This window comes from Cupressus sempervirens, chromosome 4, assembly GCF_028749045.1.
Source record: "Cupressus sempervirens isolate cs-2001-9-10 chromosome 4, ASM2874904v1, whole genome shotgun sequence".
Lineage (NCBI taxonomy): Eukaryota > Viridiplantae > Streptophyta > Pinopsida > Cupressales > Cupressaceae > Cupressus > Cupressus sempervirens.
Window position 1 is genome coordinate 654,031,419 of NC_143121.1, and position 18,757 is coordinate 654,050,175.

Genomic DNA, 18,757 nt, shown 5'->3' on the forward strand with positions numbered 1-18,757 from the left:
GATAGTTTTGAAGAATAATAGGAAAACAAGATTTAGGTTTGGTGGTAGGTGAGTAAGATGGTAGCATCAAGTTGAGGACGTATTTTAAAGTGGTGGTGATGGTTGAATTGTGGATGCTATGATTTTTGTTTTTTAAAATGAATTGGTATTTTGAATTAGGTTGACTTGGAACATTTTTATCCTTATATAATTAAAAGAATTATAATGTATCAAGTACTCTTTTGGTATATGGCTTTAGCAAGAATGTCGGGTTTTTATTTTTTTTAAATCAAATTCACAACTCAAACTACTAATGTTCATCTATTGTAGATAATTCTTGACTATGTGAATTACCAAGAAATGAATTTAGTCAAATAAAACATAAAATATGGTCTATTTTAGCATATACTTTGTGGCCATATGCAACTTGAATCCATGTGATTTCAAGTATCCTTGGCATGATACTTTATCTCTCTACATTCATAGGTTCTTTGGACTCAATTATCAATGAAAGCATTTATGGTGAGAAATAGCCTCTCTGCATGTGTTGACTTAATGTAGGAAAATAAAAATTATATACTCAACTATCAAGGAAAGCATTTATGGCAAGAATTGGCTAGTCATATGATTTATTTTAGCATGTTTGTGGCCATATGCAACTTCAAGCCATGTGATTTCAGCTATCATTGCCATGATGCTTAATCTCTCCTTAGGTTCTCCAAACTCAATTATCAAGAAAAAACTTCACAATTAAAAACTCAATTATTAGAAAAAACATTTATATTAAGAATTAGCTACTACTTTTGTTAAATTAATATAGGCCAACATAGAGAACACTAAATTTCCAAAACTCTTTTACCATCCATGCTCATCATTGTTTTCATGTGAAAGTGGAATGCCATGCACTTTGCCTTCTCCCTAGATTTCATGTAATTTCCCTTCATAATACATTCAACTCAATTCTATTACAATTAGGCTATAAATAACCTCATTTTCCCCCAAACAAAGCCCACACAAATCTATTTCATTAGATCCTAAAACATGTATTCCCTCATATATATGACACACAAATTTCATTAGATCCCAAAAGATTTATTCCCTCAAACAAATCCCCCAAATTTAAAAACAATATTAAATATATTAAAGATTGTGACTTTGCATGGAATGTACTTTCAAAGTAAATGCTAATTAGAAGTATAATTCGCTATGATTTGTTTGTTTAATATATTTAATTAAGAAAGGTGCATAATTTATCATCCATCCCACGCCAATATTCCTTTACAAATAAAATCAGGCTCACATTATACAACCATCATCTATATTTGCTTTCTTATTTAGCCAATTATACAAATTATAATGTATTATTCAAAGAAAACAATAATTATCATAAAGCATAACTTACTATAATATCTTACCATAATATGTTGTTAAATACATGTCTATCATATTACACCGAAAAATATGCAACATAGGCTACCCATTACCATGCTGTTACAAATGAGATCGTACACCTATTAAATAAAACTATAATCAAATGCATCATAGATTAGATCAAACTCCATAGTAAGCACAAACAATATATGGTTCTTAATACCTAAACTCGTAGGTTTCTTGTTAAACATATTTATGTGAGTTAAATACTCTAGATTAAATAGAATTTAATATAATTTAAAATCTTATTTTATTTAAGCCTGGACTTTGTCAGCCTACCTATATATATATATATATATGAATTTTACTATACTCTTGAATTTGTTAGCTTCTTGTGAAATGCGATATAATCATATATAAATCAAAAATGATTTTATAACCCAAAAAAAGGTCCAAAAATTTCTATAGCTATTCAATATTTATGCTAATACAACTCTGTACAATTATTGTGTATGTACATGTATTGCAGTGTTGTAGAGCACTGAAGATTTCATAAGGTGTGTTAATATAGGTTGCTGGAATTCACCTGGAATAAGGAAACGGGAATAGGAAAATTGGAATAAATCTATTCCAATTTTGGTCCAAAATGAGAATAAATCTAATTCCAAGTATTTTTTTGGAATTAGATTTATTCTTGCATTGGACCAAAATTGGAATAGATTTATTCCAATTTTCCTATTCCCGTTTCCTTATTCCAGGTTAATTCCAGCAACCAAACGGGCCCTAAGTTACAAATAACAATTGCAGGTAGTTGCTTTTCTCAGCGGAATAAAACCAGTGGATTCAACTATCACATGTGGCGCATGATCCTCACAGCAATGAAATACACTATAGTGAGGATACAGTAAACAATGTTGTATATACCATTCATTACTCGTGAACAGCATTCAAGGGCTTTGAAATGTGTAGCAGTACAATAGAAGGTAAGCAATTCCCCACCTCTGTAATCAAGTAAATGGTAGCTTAAGGTTGCAAAATGATAACACGAAAAGCAAAAATACTAAATTGATGGCAATTTATAGCACTCGAGCATATGATGTGATGCAGGAAAACTTGAAACCATTTAGAAGGGTAAGTAAATTCAGACATGCTACTTTGCTCGCATTTTGACGCTGAGACCTTGGGGTTCTTTAGAACATTGCATCATTTTTGTCAAGATAACCATGACACTTGCTGTCTACACCCATGCCTATACAGTTTTCCGATTCTTGTTGGAGGGTTGCGAGGAAGACCTTTGATTCGTATCAATGATATCTCTGCTAAAGCGTTGTGTATTGAAATTGTAAACAAAATTTAAAGCCTTTGCAAAATGGTATATTCTATCCCGTGTAGAATAAATATGGAAACAGTAAAACAACTGGCATTTCCGTAGGTCTCAATTATCTTGGGATAATAATTTGTTATTTCTAGTGGTAAACAATATTTCCTTATTCTTTGCTTCTAGAGAAAACTGCATATTAAGGCTTAACTTAACCATATTCAATGGCGAACAAGTTAAATAAGTAGTAAAATGGGTTGAAAATAGTAGGTGCTGGCCATGACAGGAACAGGCATGTTCCATGGGCATTAAATCTTTTCTCATAGAAGCAAACCTTAAGGTACAAAAGGACCAATGACAGCATCACCTTGAACACCTAAGCCTCTTTAAGGATAACATTCTGTAGAGGGTGGAATTAGTTTTAAAATAATCAGTAATGTCCTCTGCAGTTTTGTTCACACTCCATAGGCTTACAGGTATACAATAATACAGTAATAGAGCATGTTTAGTCTTACTATAATAAGAGCCAAGTTCAAGCCTCAAAGACAACCCACCCGATAATTTCTAGTGTTATGTTCTATACTTCTAAAGGAACTTTTTAAAAGCTTATGATCAAATTTTCATTCACAAAAATAAAACCTCCTCAATTAAGTTATATATCTTATCATGTGCCCAAAATAATCATGCTATGTGTGGATATCCAACCACATGTGGGGTACTGGATATGACTAATAGCTAGCCCCTACCTTTATTTTATGAAATTCCAAGCAATATGTGGCTAGTATTATTTTATAGGAAGGGGTAAAAGACTGGATGTAAAATTAGATCTAGTTATTTTGAGCTGGTTATTAAAGTTCTTTTTGAAGTAGTAGTCTACAATTAAGCAGTCTGAATGTAGGCTATTTATTCTAGCAAAAGAATTGGACAATGGTCTGGAAACCCATCAGATTCATGTAGCTTTCTCCCACCTAAGCCAGAAGATATAACTTGAAAATTCACTATAAATTGGATGATCCGAACATATAACTTGAAAATTCAATAGAAATTGGATGATCCAATAATCTTGGAGTAGATCGGAACCAATATGCTTGATGAAAAACTATTCAAAACTAGCATAGTCAAATAATTATCACAAGTAGATGAACAGCTGTCATGTGAGCAAAAATTCCTCTATACAGCCAATGTTTTTATAATTAACATTTTCATTTGGAGAAGAACGGCCTCCTATTTCTGATTTCTCAGATCTTTTGCTCATAAAAAGATATTTTTATGTTGGCTACCAATAAAAATATGTGAACATCATTATGACAGACTACCCATTCTTTACCAAATGAAAAATGACTGCTTCTAGAAGAAAACCGATAGCAGAAAACCTCTTGATTCACTTAAGACTGGTCAATCTATAATAAAAAATCACGCTGGAACCTTGCTTTTCTCTGCTTGTGGCATTGCCAATTCAGAGAATGCTGGACTATCCACCCCAACTCCCATAGCATGCAAGCCATTGTCCACATAGGTAATTGTTCCAGTTATTGCAGAAGCTAGTGGAGAGGACAAAAATGCAGCTGCATTTCCAACCTCATCTGAAAAACCAATTCAGAAACTATATATTAGATAAAATTAACCTATTCCCTGATGAACAACATAGCCTAGCCATACAAAAACATAGTATTTGTTTGGAAAAAAATCATTTAACAATGAAATGCAATTACCCGCCAGCAACTCCTTCTGCAAGGGAGCATTTGCAGTTGAGTAGTCAATCATGGTATCTATAAATCCAATGGCCTTCGCAGCTCTGCTACTCAAAGGTCCTGCAGAGTGGAAAGATGAAGGACAAGACAATGATACATATAATGTAAGTACATAATGGGATCAATCCTCCACTTAATATCAAGAAATTTCATTGGCATCAAAGTTTGTTCCTCTAACAGTACCTGCTGAAATTGTATTTACTCTTACATTGTAGCGCCTTCCTGCTTCAAAGGCAAGCACCTACAGATTTAGGTAGTCAGTCAGAGCTTTCCAAAATTGAATACGTACAGGTTAAGTTACAATGCTTTATCAGGATTTCAATTCCACAGTTTTAATTTAATCTCAATGGACCCATTTTATGAGTAGTGGTTCACTTAGACCTATCTCTCATGAGCATGACTAGTCCACTTAGCATCTCACTGCATCAAGGTGATGCTCTCAGAGGTGAAGCATCACAACTTCCCAAGAGGTCACACATCCCAGCACTACTCTGACTCAAGCTTGCTTAACCATTTGAGTTTTCCCCCAAGATCAAACCCAATTAGCTTTCTACCCCATTTACAAAATCTTCAGCAAGCATTGTGCATTATGAACCATTCATTCTAGAGTCCTTTTAAGAATCTCCTATTTCACAAACTACCCGTCAAACTAAACCATTATCCTATGCACAAAAGCTAAGGAATGCCCTGCCAACACTTTCATATGACTATGTTCATGTATCAATTCACATTGTAACACCTATATTCTAACAAAAAAAGAAGCATTGTGCATTATGAACCATTCATTCTAGAGTCCTTTTAAGAATCTCCTATTTCACAAACTACCCGTCAAACTAAACCATTATCCTATTTATCCTATGCACAAAAGCTGAAGAAATGCCCTGCCAACACTTTCATAATAACTATGTTCATATATCAATTCACATTGTAACACCTATATTCTGACAAAAAAGAAGCAACAATATATGTTGGAATACCCTAGTGTCACTTTCAAGAGCAGATTTTGCAGAGCTCATTCCACCGCCATATCTGCAAGTAACCCAAATTCACTTGCATATTTAGTTTACTCCTTATGTCCTGGAGGCCTTTTTGACCATATTCAAGAATGGAGAGTCGTAACAAATTCAATATTAGCTTACCCTGGAATGATCCTTTCTGATGCAATATAGGTGAGAGATATCGTTGAACCTCCTGCAATATATGGTCAAGGAAATATATCTTGAGCATAGAAATTGTTTAGAGGATCGCTATTCTTTGCAACATGCATGCTTGACAGCAAGGAACCCAATCAACAAAAAAAGTTAATGCATAGAAATTGTTAAGATGATAGCAATATTTTGCAACATGCATGCCTGACAGCAAGAAAACCAATCGACAAAAAGCCTTCATTTTCATTCCATAATACATAGGCAAATATTCACAGACAAACCCTTTCAATGAGATACAAGGCAGAAAGACAATACATTTCGAGTACAAAATCTAGAGTATCACAATTCTTCACAATGTACATGATTGACAGTTAGGATACACAATCAACAACAGAACCTTCCACTTGCATCGATACGAAATAAGCAACAACATCACATAACGGGCTACAGCCCATATAGACAAGATGCACAAAACATTTCAATCAAACTGGGAACCCTGCTTAATACAAGGAAAAGAACTTCCATTGAGAGAATAGATGGTTTAAGGATAGGTAAACTCCACACAGCCTATATACTTAAAAGTTTGGATGCCTGCCCACTGACAATCCATTTTGAGTACAAAATCTGTAGAGCATCACAATTCTTCACAACATACATGATTGACAGTTAGGAAATGCAATCAACAACAGAACCTTCGACTTGCATCAATACTACATACGCAACAAAATTGCATAACAGGCTACAGCCCATATAGACAAGATGGACAAAACATTTCTATCAAACTGGGAACCCTACTTAATACAAGGACAAGAAATTCCATTGTGAGAATAGAGGTTGGTTAAAGGATGGGTATTCTCCACCCAGCCTATATACTTAAAAGTTAGGATGCCTGCCCACCGATAAAACATTATTTTCCATTCAACAATACAACACCAAATTTCTCAAAGATAGGCTACTTAAACAAAAGATGAACAATGCATTTCCATCAAGCTGAACATGGAACTACCATGACCAAATCTCAGTGTCGATAAAAAGGAAATGCCACAAGAGATTTGCTAATGAAGACAAACAGAATCTTACTAACCAGGATTCATAATTGGAATAAAGTATTTTAGTAATGATATGAAAGAATAACTTGATGCTGAGACTGCTGCAAGATATCCATTTCTTGAAGTTTCAAGGAGAGGTTTAGTCACCTGTCAAGATGAATTTTTCTTTTATATAACAAGCAAAATAATATAAAAGCAAGATAAGCTAGCACAAAAAAACAGATGACACGGGCATTTAAACATTTGCCCTTACCTCTGGACCATTTGCAAGTGAATGCACAAGAATATCAATACTTCCAAAATCTTGTTTAACACACTCTGCAAGTTCCTGTTTATTTTTATGTAATCAGATATTATCACCAGTGTAGAATATAGGGCACAAACTTTTGATTAGAACATGCTGAAATATCAAGGATTAAACAATACAAACACACGATATTTTGATTATCTCCTGATTGCATCTTTAGTGAGTGCAATGCCCAGACTAAATACCTGTACAGTCCAATTGGAAGCTCCGGCATATCTTTTATTTGATTTTACCTGGAAGATAACAAACGTTACTCCTCAAATTAAAATAATAAAGCTTAAACAATCAAAAAATTAATCAAATATTTAAAAAATAATGTGATCTACAAAATATGATTAATCATTTAGCGTCACTGTGAAAGTTTACATCTTCAGGAACATCCTCAGGGGTATCATAAACTGCATCCATAGGATAAATCTTAGAGATCTCCATCAATGACCCATTTGGCAATCTGCATCAAGAAGAGATGGATCTCCAATTATATACAAGAATATTTCATTTATCAATAATAGAAGCATTTTCGCTTCGCAAACATGAATTCAACAGGTTTTATCAACTAGAAAGTTATAGATTCCTTACACCCGTGATTCATCAAACTTTCCCCGCTTCCAGCTAGTTTCAAATATGTTCATGGCCTGAGGAGCTAAACAGTTTTAGAGACTAATCTAAAATGTTAAAATCTAAGCAACAGAGATGTGATTACATAAGAGAGGAACAAAGAGATAATTTATTTAGTTACTAAAACAGAAGTTAAAATGTGTTTACAGATATGGCAAAGTTTTCTCTATGCAGATGCAACCAATTTTCAAGGCAACCCACTAAATTCTGCTCACTAGAAAAAAAGGCAGTTTCAAAGTTATTATCACAAACCGGAACCCAAGTGCCAACAAGAATTTCTGCGCCAGCAGCAGCTAGGGACTTTGCTATAGCCCAACCATAACCATTGTCATCGGCTATTCCAGCAATAAATGCTCTTTTACCTGACAGGAAAAGGAAGAAATTTATAGATAAAATCAAAAGCTTAATATAAACTTTTTCAATGGCACCCAAATTGCATCAGTCATAAATTTTGTTTGCAACTAACACTGCAACAATCAAAAGTTAAAACACGTGATACTAAAGAAAGTTACTTCTATTTTATATTTTCACTGAAAATTGTAATGAGCAATCCATGTGTTGCTCTCTCATTACTGGATTACAAAACGGATGACTGGTTAATAGGTTAAAAAAACAAGATTAACAGCTACACAATGATACTGTTTTCACCAAATTTGATGAAATAAAACATTCCTTGGCAATAAAACTATGCCCTTCAAGTTTAAAGAAAAAGTAAGCCACAATTGTACAAGAATTATGATTGCTTGAGCCATATTGCCTCTTTTGCCCCATGATGAATATTAAATTTGAATCCAAATATTCTAATGTCTTGGATATTGTCAGCCACGTCCAAATACGATTCAGTCAAGAACCCTAGCTCTAAGTACCTTGAATCAATCTTTGGTTCAAAATCTTTATCCAAAAGAAATACTGAATCATCCAGTTAAGAAGAATAAGAACAGAATATTTGCAAGTCTATATTACTGATCAAGAATGCTTCAAAGTAAGCTGAAAATGCTGTTTTAGTCGAACTAAGAAATTTAAAACATTAAAGCGAAACTTCAGTATTCCTAAGACGTTGAGAAGTCAACCACAAGTCAGCTAATGTTGTCCTTAAATAGAAATCAACATGAATAATATGGAAAAATCATCATGGAAGTACTAGGGAAATGATATGTACCAAAACTACAGGGCCAAACCACATATGATACTAGGAACTAAGCCCAGGATAATATAAAAATGCCAAAGACAAGTGGGCAAATAAATTACTGGACAATATTATCCCAAGGCACTGCCGAATTTGCACCAGAATGACTAACATAGGGACAAAAATGATGTGGACAAGACCCTTGGAAAGGAGAATTCAACATGTGTACAGGAGAAGGAGCAAGAATTGTATATTCAAAGGCAGATGATAAGCTAATCTCTAATCAGACAAGACTGGTACCTCTTATTGATAAAGTAATAGTTTTTTAACAAACATTTGGCCCTTGCCTTCCAATCTTGGCCAAGAAAATATTGTCCAAGATTGGTATATAAAAGTGTCAGTTTTGTTGATTATATTGATCAGCATGATTATATATGCATGTACATATATGTATAAGCATGTATATATGGGCAAAGCTAGTACTTTCAATCACCCAGCATTATTTATAAAAATGTATACATATGTATGTGGATTGTATTATGGAGCATACCTTTTGGTATTTTAGAGTCCTTTGTGCCCAGGTTGATCTGTTCACTTCACTCTCGTAGCTCTATAATATATCTGGGTGAACTAGGAGGGAGCCATCAAACTACTGCTGAAAGAATTCATAACATGAGCCTGGCTGGGGTTGTATGCCTCCTTGCTTGGGTAAGATTAGGGACGTCCACCAACCCCCTATTCATTGCATGGCCTTTGGTTCAATAGAAGTAATATAACTATCCCCTCTGCTCTGAGGGTGATCTGATCACAATTGAATGTGCCCCACTTCACAATCATGTTTATTACTCTTTCTGGTAGGCCTCTATCTCCTCCCATAGCCACCCTAGGGCTCTTTATCAGTTTTACACACACACACACACACACACCTATGGATCTTCCCATGTTCCTTTTCATTCACAGGTCCTCCTAATCAAAAACAGAAGCCACTTCTCTAACAAAATGGAGATTGATAACCTCAGGTGCATCAGAATGATTTAAAAAGCAAAATTCTGACTTCAAAAACAGACCCAAAACGAGGGCAAAAAGTGAATGAATCTGCAGTAACAATACATTGTAACTAAAACAAATTGAAGCACATCTACTAGGTAAGAGATTATAATTTGAAGTTACCTATCTTAAGGGTCCGACAATGTCCTTAAGAAACCTAAGGCTATATTAGAGTTCATAAGGTGGTAATGGAAGTGTATCCAGTGAGTAGATGGTAAAGTAATCTCGTCTTATTAAGAGAATTCAATAGCCACTGAATCTAATGCAGGTAGCGAAGTCGCCACCTGACAATCTGGAAGCCACCATAGAACATGGATTCCTAATTACTCTGGTTATACTGAGTCTGTTTTGTAATTTACGTTTGATGGAGGTGCATATGATGGATTTGTGGAAAAGCAAATATATGGTTTAGAGGATTTTCTGATTTCAGAAGCTAATGAAACAATTTTACATGCTTTAGAGAATTATCTGGTCACTGAAGCTAATAACAATAATATGTGGTCAGCATATATCCTTCAAACAATGATAAGATGAATACCTAAACAAGTAGTGTCTACAACTTGTAGCTACAATGAGGTTGCTTTAATCTTCAAACTGTGCTGATGGAAATAGAACAAGTGGATATGTTGAAAAGCATATTTACAAGATCTGGAGAATCCACTGGTTGCCAAAGCTAATTATATGAGCCTTATTGGTGAGTATAAATCCGCAACCCACAATAGAACTTGGATACCTTATGAATCTGGATCATACATTTTAATACTTGCATCATCAATTGGAAAACTATGACAGAGCACATAATATTTGCTTTGTCACGACTCAAAACCTAAGCATCCTATGCACAAAAGCTACAACTAAACAAAAGAGCTTGTGTCTAACAATTGAATTGATTACATTGTTAGTAAGGGCAACCCTCTCGCCAGGTACACCGGATTAATAATATTTGGAATTTATTAAAAAACAGGTTGAGATGATTCCTCATGCAATTGGGTATAATTCCCATGTAATTTAGCCACCATGATAAACTGGACTTTGATAACTGAAGCATATCATATCTGGAAAACTTCTTTGCACTCAATTTTTGCACTCGAGCATCATAATAAACGTGGATTTGCATTGAGATTTGAGCCTCATACTAGCTCTTAGCCTTAGTGGTGCGAGGCTCGGCAATGGTTCTACAATCTGCAATGTTCCCATGACGAGCGGGCACAAAATTCTACTAAACTTGTAACTGTATGCCCACAAAAAGCAAGATTAACCACCAATTTCATTGATCTCGTTTTTTAATAACATACAGCTAAAACAGGTGTATTCTATTGCAAAAACTAAGATCCGCGGTTAAAAACCCTTATCGAATGCACAAATAGAAATCCTGATAAAAGCCAGGCCTAAACTACAATATAAACATTACCAATCTCAAATAATATTAAATCTAATAAAATCCAAAATAAATACCCTAACAACAATTTTCACACACAATCATCCAATACCAGCAAAACGTTATCTTAGTTGCAAAGCTAAAACAGGTACGTTGTAAGACAATCAATTCAAAAGAGATAGACCCGTGATTCAAAAAAGGCTGATTAGATTCCAAACCCATGTCCCTGTGAAAGTCAGACCTAAACTACAATAAAAATTCACTATTGTTGACTCAGATAATATGACAATCAATTTAAAACAGATAGACCCATGATTCAGAAAAGGCCGATCAGATTTCCAAACTCGTGTCCCCTATGAAACTCGGCCCTAAACTACAATAAAAATTCAATCCTGTAGACTCAAATAAACATGAATTCAATAAAGCTGAAACTAAACAACATGTCCACAGACCCAAATAAGCTGATCCAGCTGCAAAATTAGGTTTCAGTAAATTGCATGCCTGAATTACAACGTAAGCGTAACAAAATTGTCTAAGATCACTGTAGATATCATGAAGCTAACATTAATGCCAAAATAACATATGCCACGCAAGCAAACTCCTGATCGAATCCCAAATGATGGTGACACTAAAAAGAGAACCTTGAACTACAATATAAATGTACTCAAGCTATCTAAGATCACTCTAATCCAATAAAAATTAAAACGTGTTCCACAAACCCACATCCACTCCCAGCAATCTATTCTCGTCAGAAAAGGAAAACAATTACACAAATGAACAGAAATATGTCCAAACCTCTTAGATCAATTGACAGTCCAGGGGCAGCCCCATTTTCACTGGCAGAAGCATGAACAACGGTGGATTTTCTGCTAGACTTGACTGCTTCTGTCTTGATGCTCTTAGATAATTGTAGTGTGCAAGGGAAAAAAGAGGATGATTGCAATGGGGCAACTTTTGGCAATAAAGGAGAAGAGCCAAATTGAACTACTTTGGGTGCCAAGTTGCAGGCTGTGGTACGAGTAGTGACGCGAGCTGAACGGGTCTGGTTAGAACAGAATGCAGCCCTTGTTGATTGAAGTCCTGCCGCCATGATTTTCGAGCACCTGCCAATCATATAACATCAGTTACAAGTCACTTCCAAAAAAGATAACAAATTAGAAGGCATTGTTAGCTTTGTTACATACCTCGACACTCGACTAGGGCTAGAGAAACAATCAATCCCTTTGAGGGCTAATTAGAAAATAAGCTATTGAAGAAAAGGGAACTGAATGCGTGTTGTGAATAACGAGTGCATGAACCAAGTTTTGAGCTTGTTGGGCCTCGTTTTTATCGCAGAGACATTTGTCTGAAGTTCTCCACATCATTGGTAATCACCATGCGTGAGCTGAGATGGCAATGGTGCTGAGTGTATTTTGTCGAATAGGCCATTAATTTCTTGATTTATTTAGTCATCTCTGTTTGTAGGTAGTGTTCGTTGTAGCTATTGTTCGGGCATTCATTAGGCATGAGGCCTTTAAGAATGCAGGCTAGGGACCTTGGGGAGTTCGCCTCGTACCCGAGAATTAGGGTTTATTGTGTATTCACTATAGTAGGTGGGACAGTTAAACAAATACGGTAGGGTTTGTTGTCTATTGATTTTGGAAGGGATGGACACGTAATGGTGATCTTTCCTAGGCCATATAGTTGGTTATCAGCATTTTAATTAATGAAGTCTTTTTCACAGTATATTAGGTGAAATGGTTACCTCATATGGTTAGGTCATTTTTCAACCGTATTTTAGCAACTGTATTTTAAGGTTTAATGGGGATGTCAACTATGTGCACTAAAATGTTTTCATTGAATATTTGGAAATAATACTTCTTAATAGTTTTTAATAAAAAAATTGATGGAGGACTTTATATCTTTTACAATTAGTTGTTCTATATGAAAGTAAGTCTTTAGGCTGAAGTTTGTTTGATAAGAAATATGGACTGAGACAATGGTCTAATGATGTTAGGGTTTTCACTCTAGAAGGCTTGATCGTTAAAGGGCTCATTTAGAACCATTCAACTTTACCCATAGATTCAAAGTGTAAATTTTGATTTAAGATAGATTTAAACAACTGCCACATAGTGGCTTAGTGCTTGTCTTTAGTTTTTATATAAATATAATTTTAATTTAATAAAAATATTATAGTGCATAAAATATTTTAATTTTAAAAAAATGATATATTTATATTTTTCTATAATGATATTAATTATAATTTAAATTTATATATTATTTTTTAATATAATTCTTGATATAGATATGTGTGTGTGTGTGTGTGTGTGTTTTATTGCATATACTATGATACTATTTTATTACAAATAAATTATAATATTTTTATTATAATAATATTTCTTAAATGATTATATATTATAAGAAATATTTGTTTTAGTATTTTTAATTGAATGACAAAAATTATATTATAAAAAATGTAATATTAAAATATAAACCAACCCACTTACATTAAAAAAATATTTAAAATGAATCACATTCACCTGAATAAAAATCAACTAACCTGGCCAATATAAGAGCTAAATGAATTCAACCAATCAAATCTAAGCAAAATATTTTCTACAAATTGTAAAGTTAAAAATCTTGCATCTATGATATGCAACATATTAGTTTGATAAAAAAAAGTTAAAATCAATTAATTCTAAGTCGTACAAACCAAAAAAATTAATCACTAGTAATAGCCTAAAATTCAAAATGTGTCACAATAGTACTTAGCCTACTGGGAAGTACTAAAAATTAGTACTTTAATAAGATTTATGTATATTACTAGCTCAAATCATATTGTTTCAATGCATGTTCAAACAAATCAATTTTGCTAACACTTATTTCACAATTGAGATTCAAAATAGATAGAAACGCATATCTACGAACAATCATTCAAAATAGATAGAGAGAGAGATTGGAAATCATTTCATAAGAAGGAAGACCTAACTAACAAAAATGGTCAACAGTATATTTCATTGGGTAGATTAAATAAGATTATTATCTTGCAAACCAAATATACCAAAGTGCAAGATTCAACTATTATAGCAAAACAAAGGTTGAAAAGTTAGCATGTGATGAAAATTTAGCATTTGACACATCATATAAAGAGATTGATTTTGTGTAAGGTTTGGTAATTATGAAGAGAATGCACCAACCTAGAGACTCATTAAAGTCTTAAGGGATAAACCTTCCCTTGCACCACCTCACTTGACTAACATGCATAGCTAGAGGGGTTTAAAAGTTTCAATTAATCTATAGTGTGTTAAATGCAAATGAACTTAATCAAGATATCACTTAATGAAACTAAATGCTAATAATTCAAGTATGCTAGATGGAAAAGGAAAAAAAAAGATTACGACAATGGAAAGAATTAACTATGACAAAGACACATCGAGCTCCACAAGCTCATTGCCTTGGACACCAACATAGGTCACAACCAACACTATGAGTACAAGATGATAGTGTGGTGTGCTAACATCTCATATTGACACAGTAAAAAAGATTATTCCAAAAAGAAAATACAAGCAATAAAACACTAAACTAGCACATTAAACAAAAAGGAATGAAATAATAGAATTGTAAAGGCTACTTTCACACTATGAACATAACTATAAACAAAAGAGAGGGGAGAAAAGGACACTAGATTCGGAGTTTTACGAAGTAGACACATTGAACCCACTCCTCCAAGAAATCTACACACATGAAAATAGAAAAAAATGGGGTTGGCTCTTTGCAGACCTGCCTCAGAAATATTTTCTATAGTGTTTCCACCTCCACAATAGTTGAATAGGCATAACAATGATACATAACAAGAATGAAAGATGTATGATAATATTTTAAGAGAAAATATCAAGATAATAGTGATATGCTCCAAAGGACACAAAAAGGTGAGGTGAAAAGACTCTAGCAACACCATGAAGTAAGAGCAGTGTCTGTGAGTGAAGATGGAGACTCCCATAAGCCAAGAAGTTGTCCAAAAACTCATCCTTGAACTATGTAGATGGTGGATGATCAAGACATGTGGAGAGCTAAAAGTGTGAAAGAGTGTGAGTAAATTATTTCAAGGGGAGTGGTTGAGGATGAAAATAAGGTTTAAAATGCATGTAGATTGAATCCCATGCAAGTGGGTAGTGGAATTGGGCATTATAATTGTAGGTTGGTAGTTCATAACACCTCAATAACAACATGTACATTTGTAGATTTATAGACAAGATTGTATCACACAAACATCTCTACAGTGTGCACACATCATGAGTTATCCAAATTGTTTAGCCAAAATTTTGAAATGGGTGATGATATGGCATTATGAGCATATGTGGTAGATGGCATGGACTTTTGAGTCTTAGGCTAAGGTGAGGATGGTGCAAAATGGCAATTTCCATGTGCAAGTTTAGGCCATTACATATCATATTTGTAGACACTTAAAATAGTCTTACATTCACCAATTCTTTTATTTTTCTATAACAATTAATTAATTACACTCAAATAAGTCATAGTCTAACATTTCTTTGTATGAGTTGATTAAATGAACCTTATTTATTTGTTTAATTAATCTAATTCATTCCTCAAGTCTCTCCTAATTTTAGTTAGTTCAATGACTTTCTTATCTGCTAATATGTATCATCCATTATCCCAAGAACATCTACACCCTCCTCATACATGTAAGATCTTCCATTTTTCAATGATGTGGAGAACTTCTACCTAGCAACTAATTGTAATATTCAATAGAGGGTTATTGAATACCAGTTATTCTCTAAGGCCCCATTTGGTTGCAAGAATTGTTAAACATGGAATTCATCTATGCTAGAATAAGCTCTCTTCTAGAATTTGTGCATTCTTCAAACAAATTATGGAATATCAATTCAACCTGTTTGGTTGTCTTGGAAGAGGAGTCAGCAAATTCATATTCTGTCTTTGTTTGCAACAACTAAAATAAGAATTGGAATAAGTTTTTTTTAACTTAATAATTTAAAAAGGTCTAATAATATTTTAATAATTTTTAAAATAGAAAAAATATTTTAAGTTCCTTCTTTCTTTGTTTAATTAACTTTATCACAGCCTTGTAATTGTAATTAAACATAAAATATAATTACAATCAACTCGCTTTTGCAATCAACGGTTATCATTTCATCGGAGACAGTGCAAGACGATTGAATTAATCATGAGCGTTTATTTTCCTTTATTTTGATTTGTTGTTTCTGCTCATGTCAGTTCTTGTCGTTTATATTTACCAGACACATATTTCATCCCACTCTACGCTAATCATAATTATCGACCATTTTAATGGAGTTTGTTGTCAAACTGAGAAATACGACCATTACTATAAGGAAAGATGTACTTTCTATTTTTGTTTGGTTTTTCAATTTGAAAAAACATTAAACTAAGTTATTATAAAAAAATTATATCAATAAATTTTATATTTATATTTGACTTTTAATATAAATAAAATTTTAATGTTAATTTTCCCTCATTTTGAGTTCCATTTAAAGTTATATAATATTAATATATTTATTATGTATTTAAACTTTATTTTTATATTATATTTAAATCATTTAATTACTAAATATATAATTTTATTTATATCAATAAATTTAATACTTTTATTTTACTTGTAATATAAATAAAATGTTAATGTTAATTTTCCCTCATTTTGAGTTTGATTTAAAATTATATAATATTAATATATTTATTATGTATTTAAATTTTATTTTTATATTATATTTAAATCATTTGAAAAATATGATAAAATATAATTTATTTATTTAAATGTTTATATGCACATGTATATATTTGCATTAATTTTAGTGTACTTTATTTTAATACTATTATTTACTTATAAGTAATTTTAGTGTACCTTATTTTAACAATATTATTTACTTATTTACTTTATTTTAATACCGTTATTTATTTACTTTATTTTAATACTATTATTTACTTACTTTAAAATTCTGATTACATTTTAATAATTTGATTATCAACAATATTTTAATTAAACATTAAATATAATTATAAATTTGAATAAAAGATAAAAACTAATATCATTTCACGTATAAATATAGTAAAGAAAATAAAAAATACAATTAATGATAAGATTAAAGACTAAAGAGAAGATTTTTTTAAAGATAATTTTATCAAAATTTATAAAAGATATCAAATATGATATTAGTCTTTTTTGTCATTTTATCAAAATCCTTATACAAATTTTAGCTATGCATTTTTTTGAATATTTTCCCAACAGATAAGTGAAATAATAAGGCAAAGAAGACATCGTAAAAATGAAATATTAGCCTTCATAGCCTTGCAACACTTGCACTTTGTTCCTTCATCACACATCGTGCTTCTTCCTTTTTTTGCATCACTAGCCCAATCGAAGAGTCCACACCCATCGTGTCCCTACAAAATAAAATTTTCATTTCTTCTTAGTATAATAATTATGTATTCGTTGCGCTAATTTGTAACAAATTTAATTGTATTAACAAACTTTTTTGAATTTGGACAACACCAAAATTTAGGCCTAGGATTTGTTTGTGTGTTCGATGTCTATAACAAGCATAGGCTAGCACCACATCGACATGTTGGAACATTCATCAAAGCCATCTGCAACATCAAAAGTACATTTGTATTGAGGCATCATCTATTTAATATTGATATTAGAAGTTTGAACACAACTTTCTTAACTAAAAAGTAAAATGGTTTTGTTCATCTTGCTACTAGTTAATTAACCATGTAAGGAAGAATGAGATAGAATGAAATATATACAATGATATGTGATATTCTGTAAAGAGAGACCAAGCCTACATTTTGGCATGAAGAGAACGTAGAGATGATATTGTTGATATAATTCTATGTGTTATGTGTCGTGTTATTGATGCTTACTTCTTTTGGGTTATGATGATATGAATAAGTATTATCTTGACTTCCTTCCCCATATTCACAATAAATACAGGCTATATGCACAATAAATATCAAAGAAAAAACAACCAGCATCTAATACAGATTTCATGCACAATAAATAAAACAGTAACTAGTGATTCACATACACATATAAATATATATTAATATGTTATAGTGGCTCTAACATCATAAGTGAACATGAGAGAAAACTTGTTTATCAATCTCGCTAATCTGACATCATTGGTGAACATCTGCTAGGATACAACGAGGGGCATCATAAGATACCCACGCACAAAATAAATTTAGTTGTTCATCAAACTCAGTTATTTGTCAATGTCATTTTTTCCTCAATAAGTAATTACAATTTTTTTCAATTGAATTGAAAATTACCACTCCCCAACTGGTTAGCTCTTCCTCTTAAAACATCTTAATCTTTGCAAACTACTAAAGCCTCTAAAGCCCATAAGAAAGAACTTAGCCAAAACCGATTGTAACTGCAAGTAGAATCATAGCATGAGAAAAAAGAAGCATACTAAATACTCTCTCATTATTTTGATGCATCGATCTTCCACAAGAAAAAAACATAGCTCCCCAACAATTTCACATCTTCTGGGTGTTCCTCTAATGCATTCTCATAAATTTTCATAGCCTTGTTGGGATTCCCAAATTCATCCAAAGAAAAATCAGCAAATTAAGCGACGCCGATTACAGAGCATAATATAAAGGACATCCAATGTTGTTTCAATATGT

At 32.7% G+C, this 18,757-nt stretch overlaps 1 protein-coding gene across 1 annotated transcript; it reads right to left on the bottom strand.

Moving 5' to 3' along the window:
• Positions 1–3,756: 3,756 nt before the first annotated feature.
• On the bottom strand, positions 3,757–12,581 carry LOC149562948 (enoyl-[acyl-carrier-protein] reductase [NADH], chloroplastic-like). Its single transcript, XM_089826394.1, has 13 exons — positions 12,277–12,581; positions 11,888–12,195; positions 7,794–7,903; positions 7,503–7,558; positions 7,290–7,374; positions 7,109–7,156; positions 6,870–6,944; positions 6,652–6,763; positions 5,559–5,610; positions 5,397–5,448; positions 4,603–4,660; positions 4,381–4,479; positions 3,757–4,251 (listed from the first exon to the last, which is right to left on the bottom strand). Exons 2-13 carry the CDS (start codon positions 12,180–12,182, stop codon positions 4,082–4,084), a joined length of 1,212 nt encoding a protein of 403 aa, XP_089682520.1. The 5' UTR covers positions 12,183–12,195; positions 12,277–12,581; the 3' UTR covers positions 3,757–4,081.
• Positions 12,582–18,757: the final 6,176 nt, after the last annotated feature.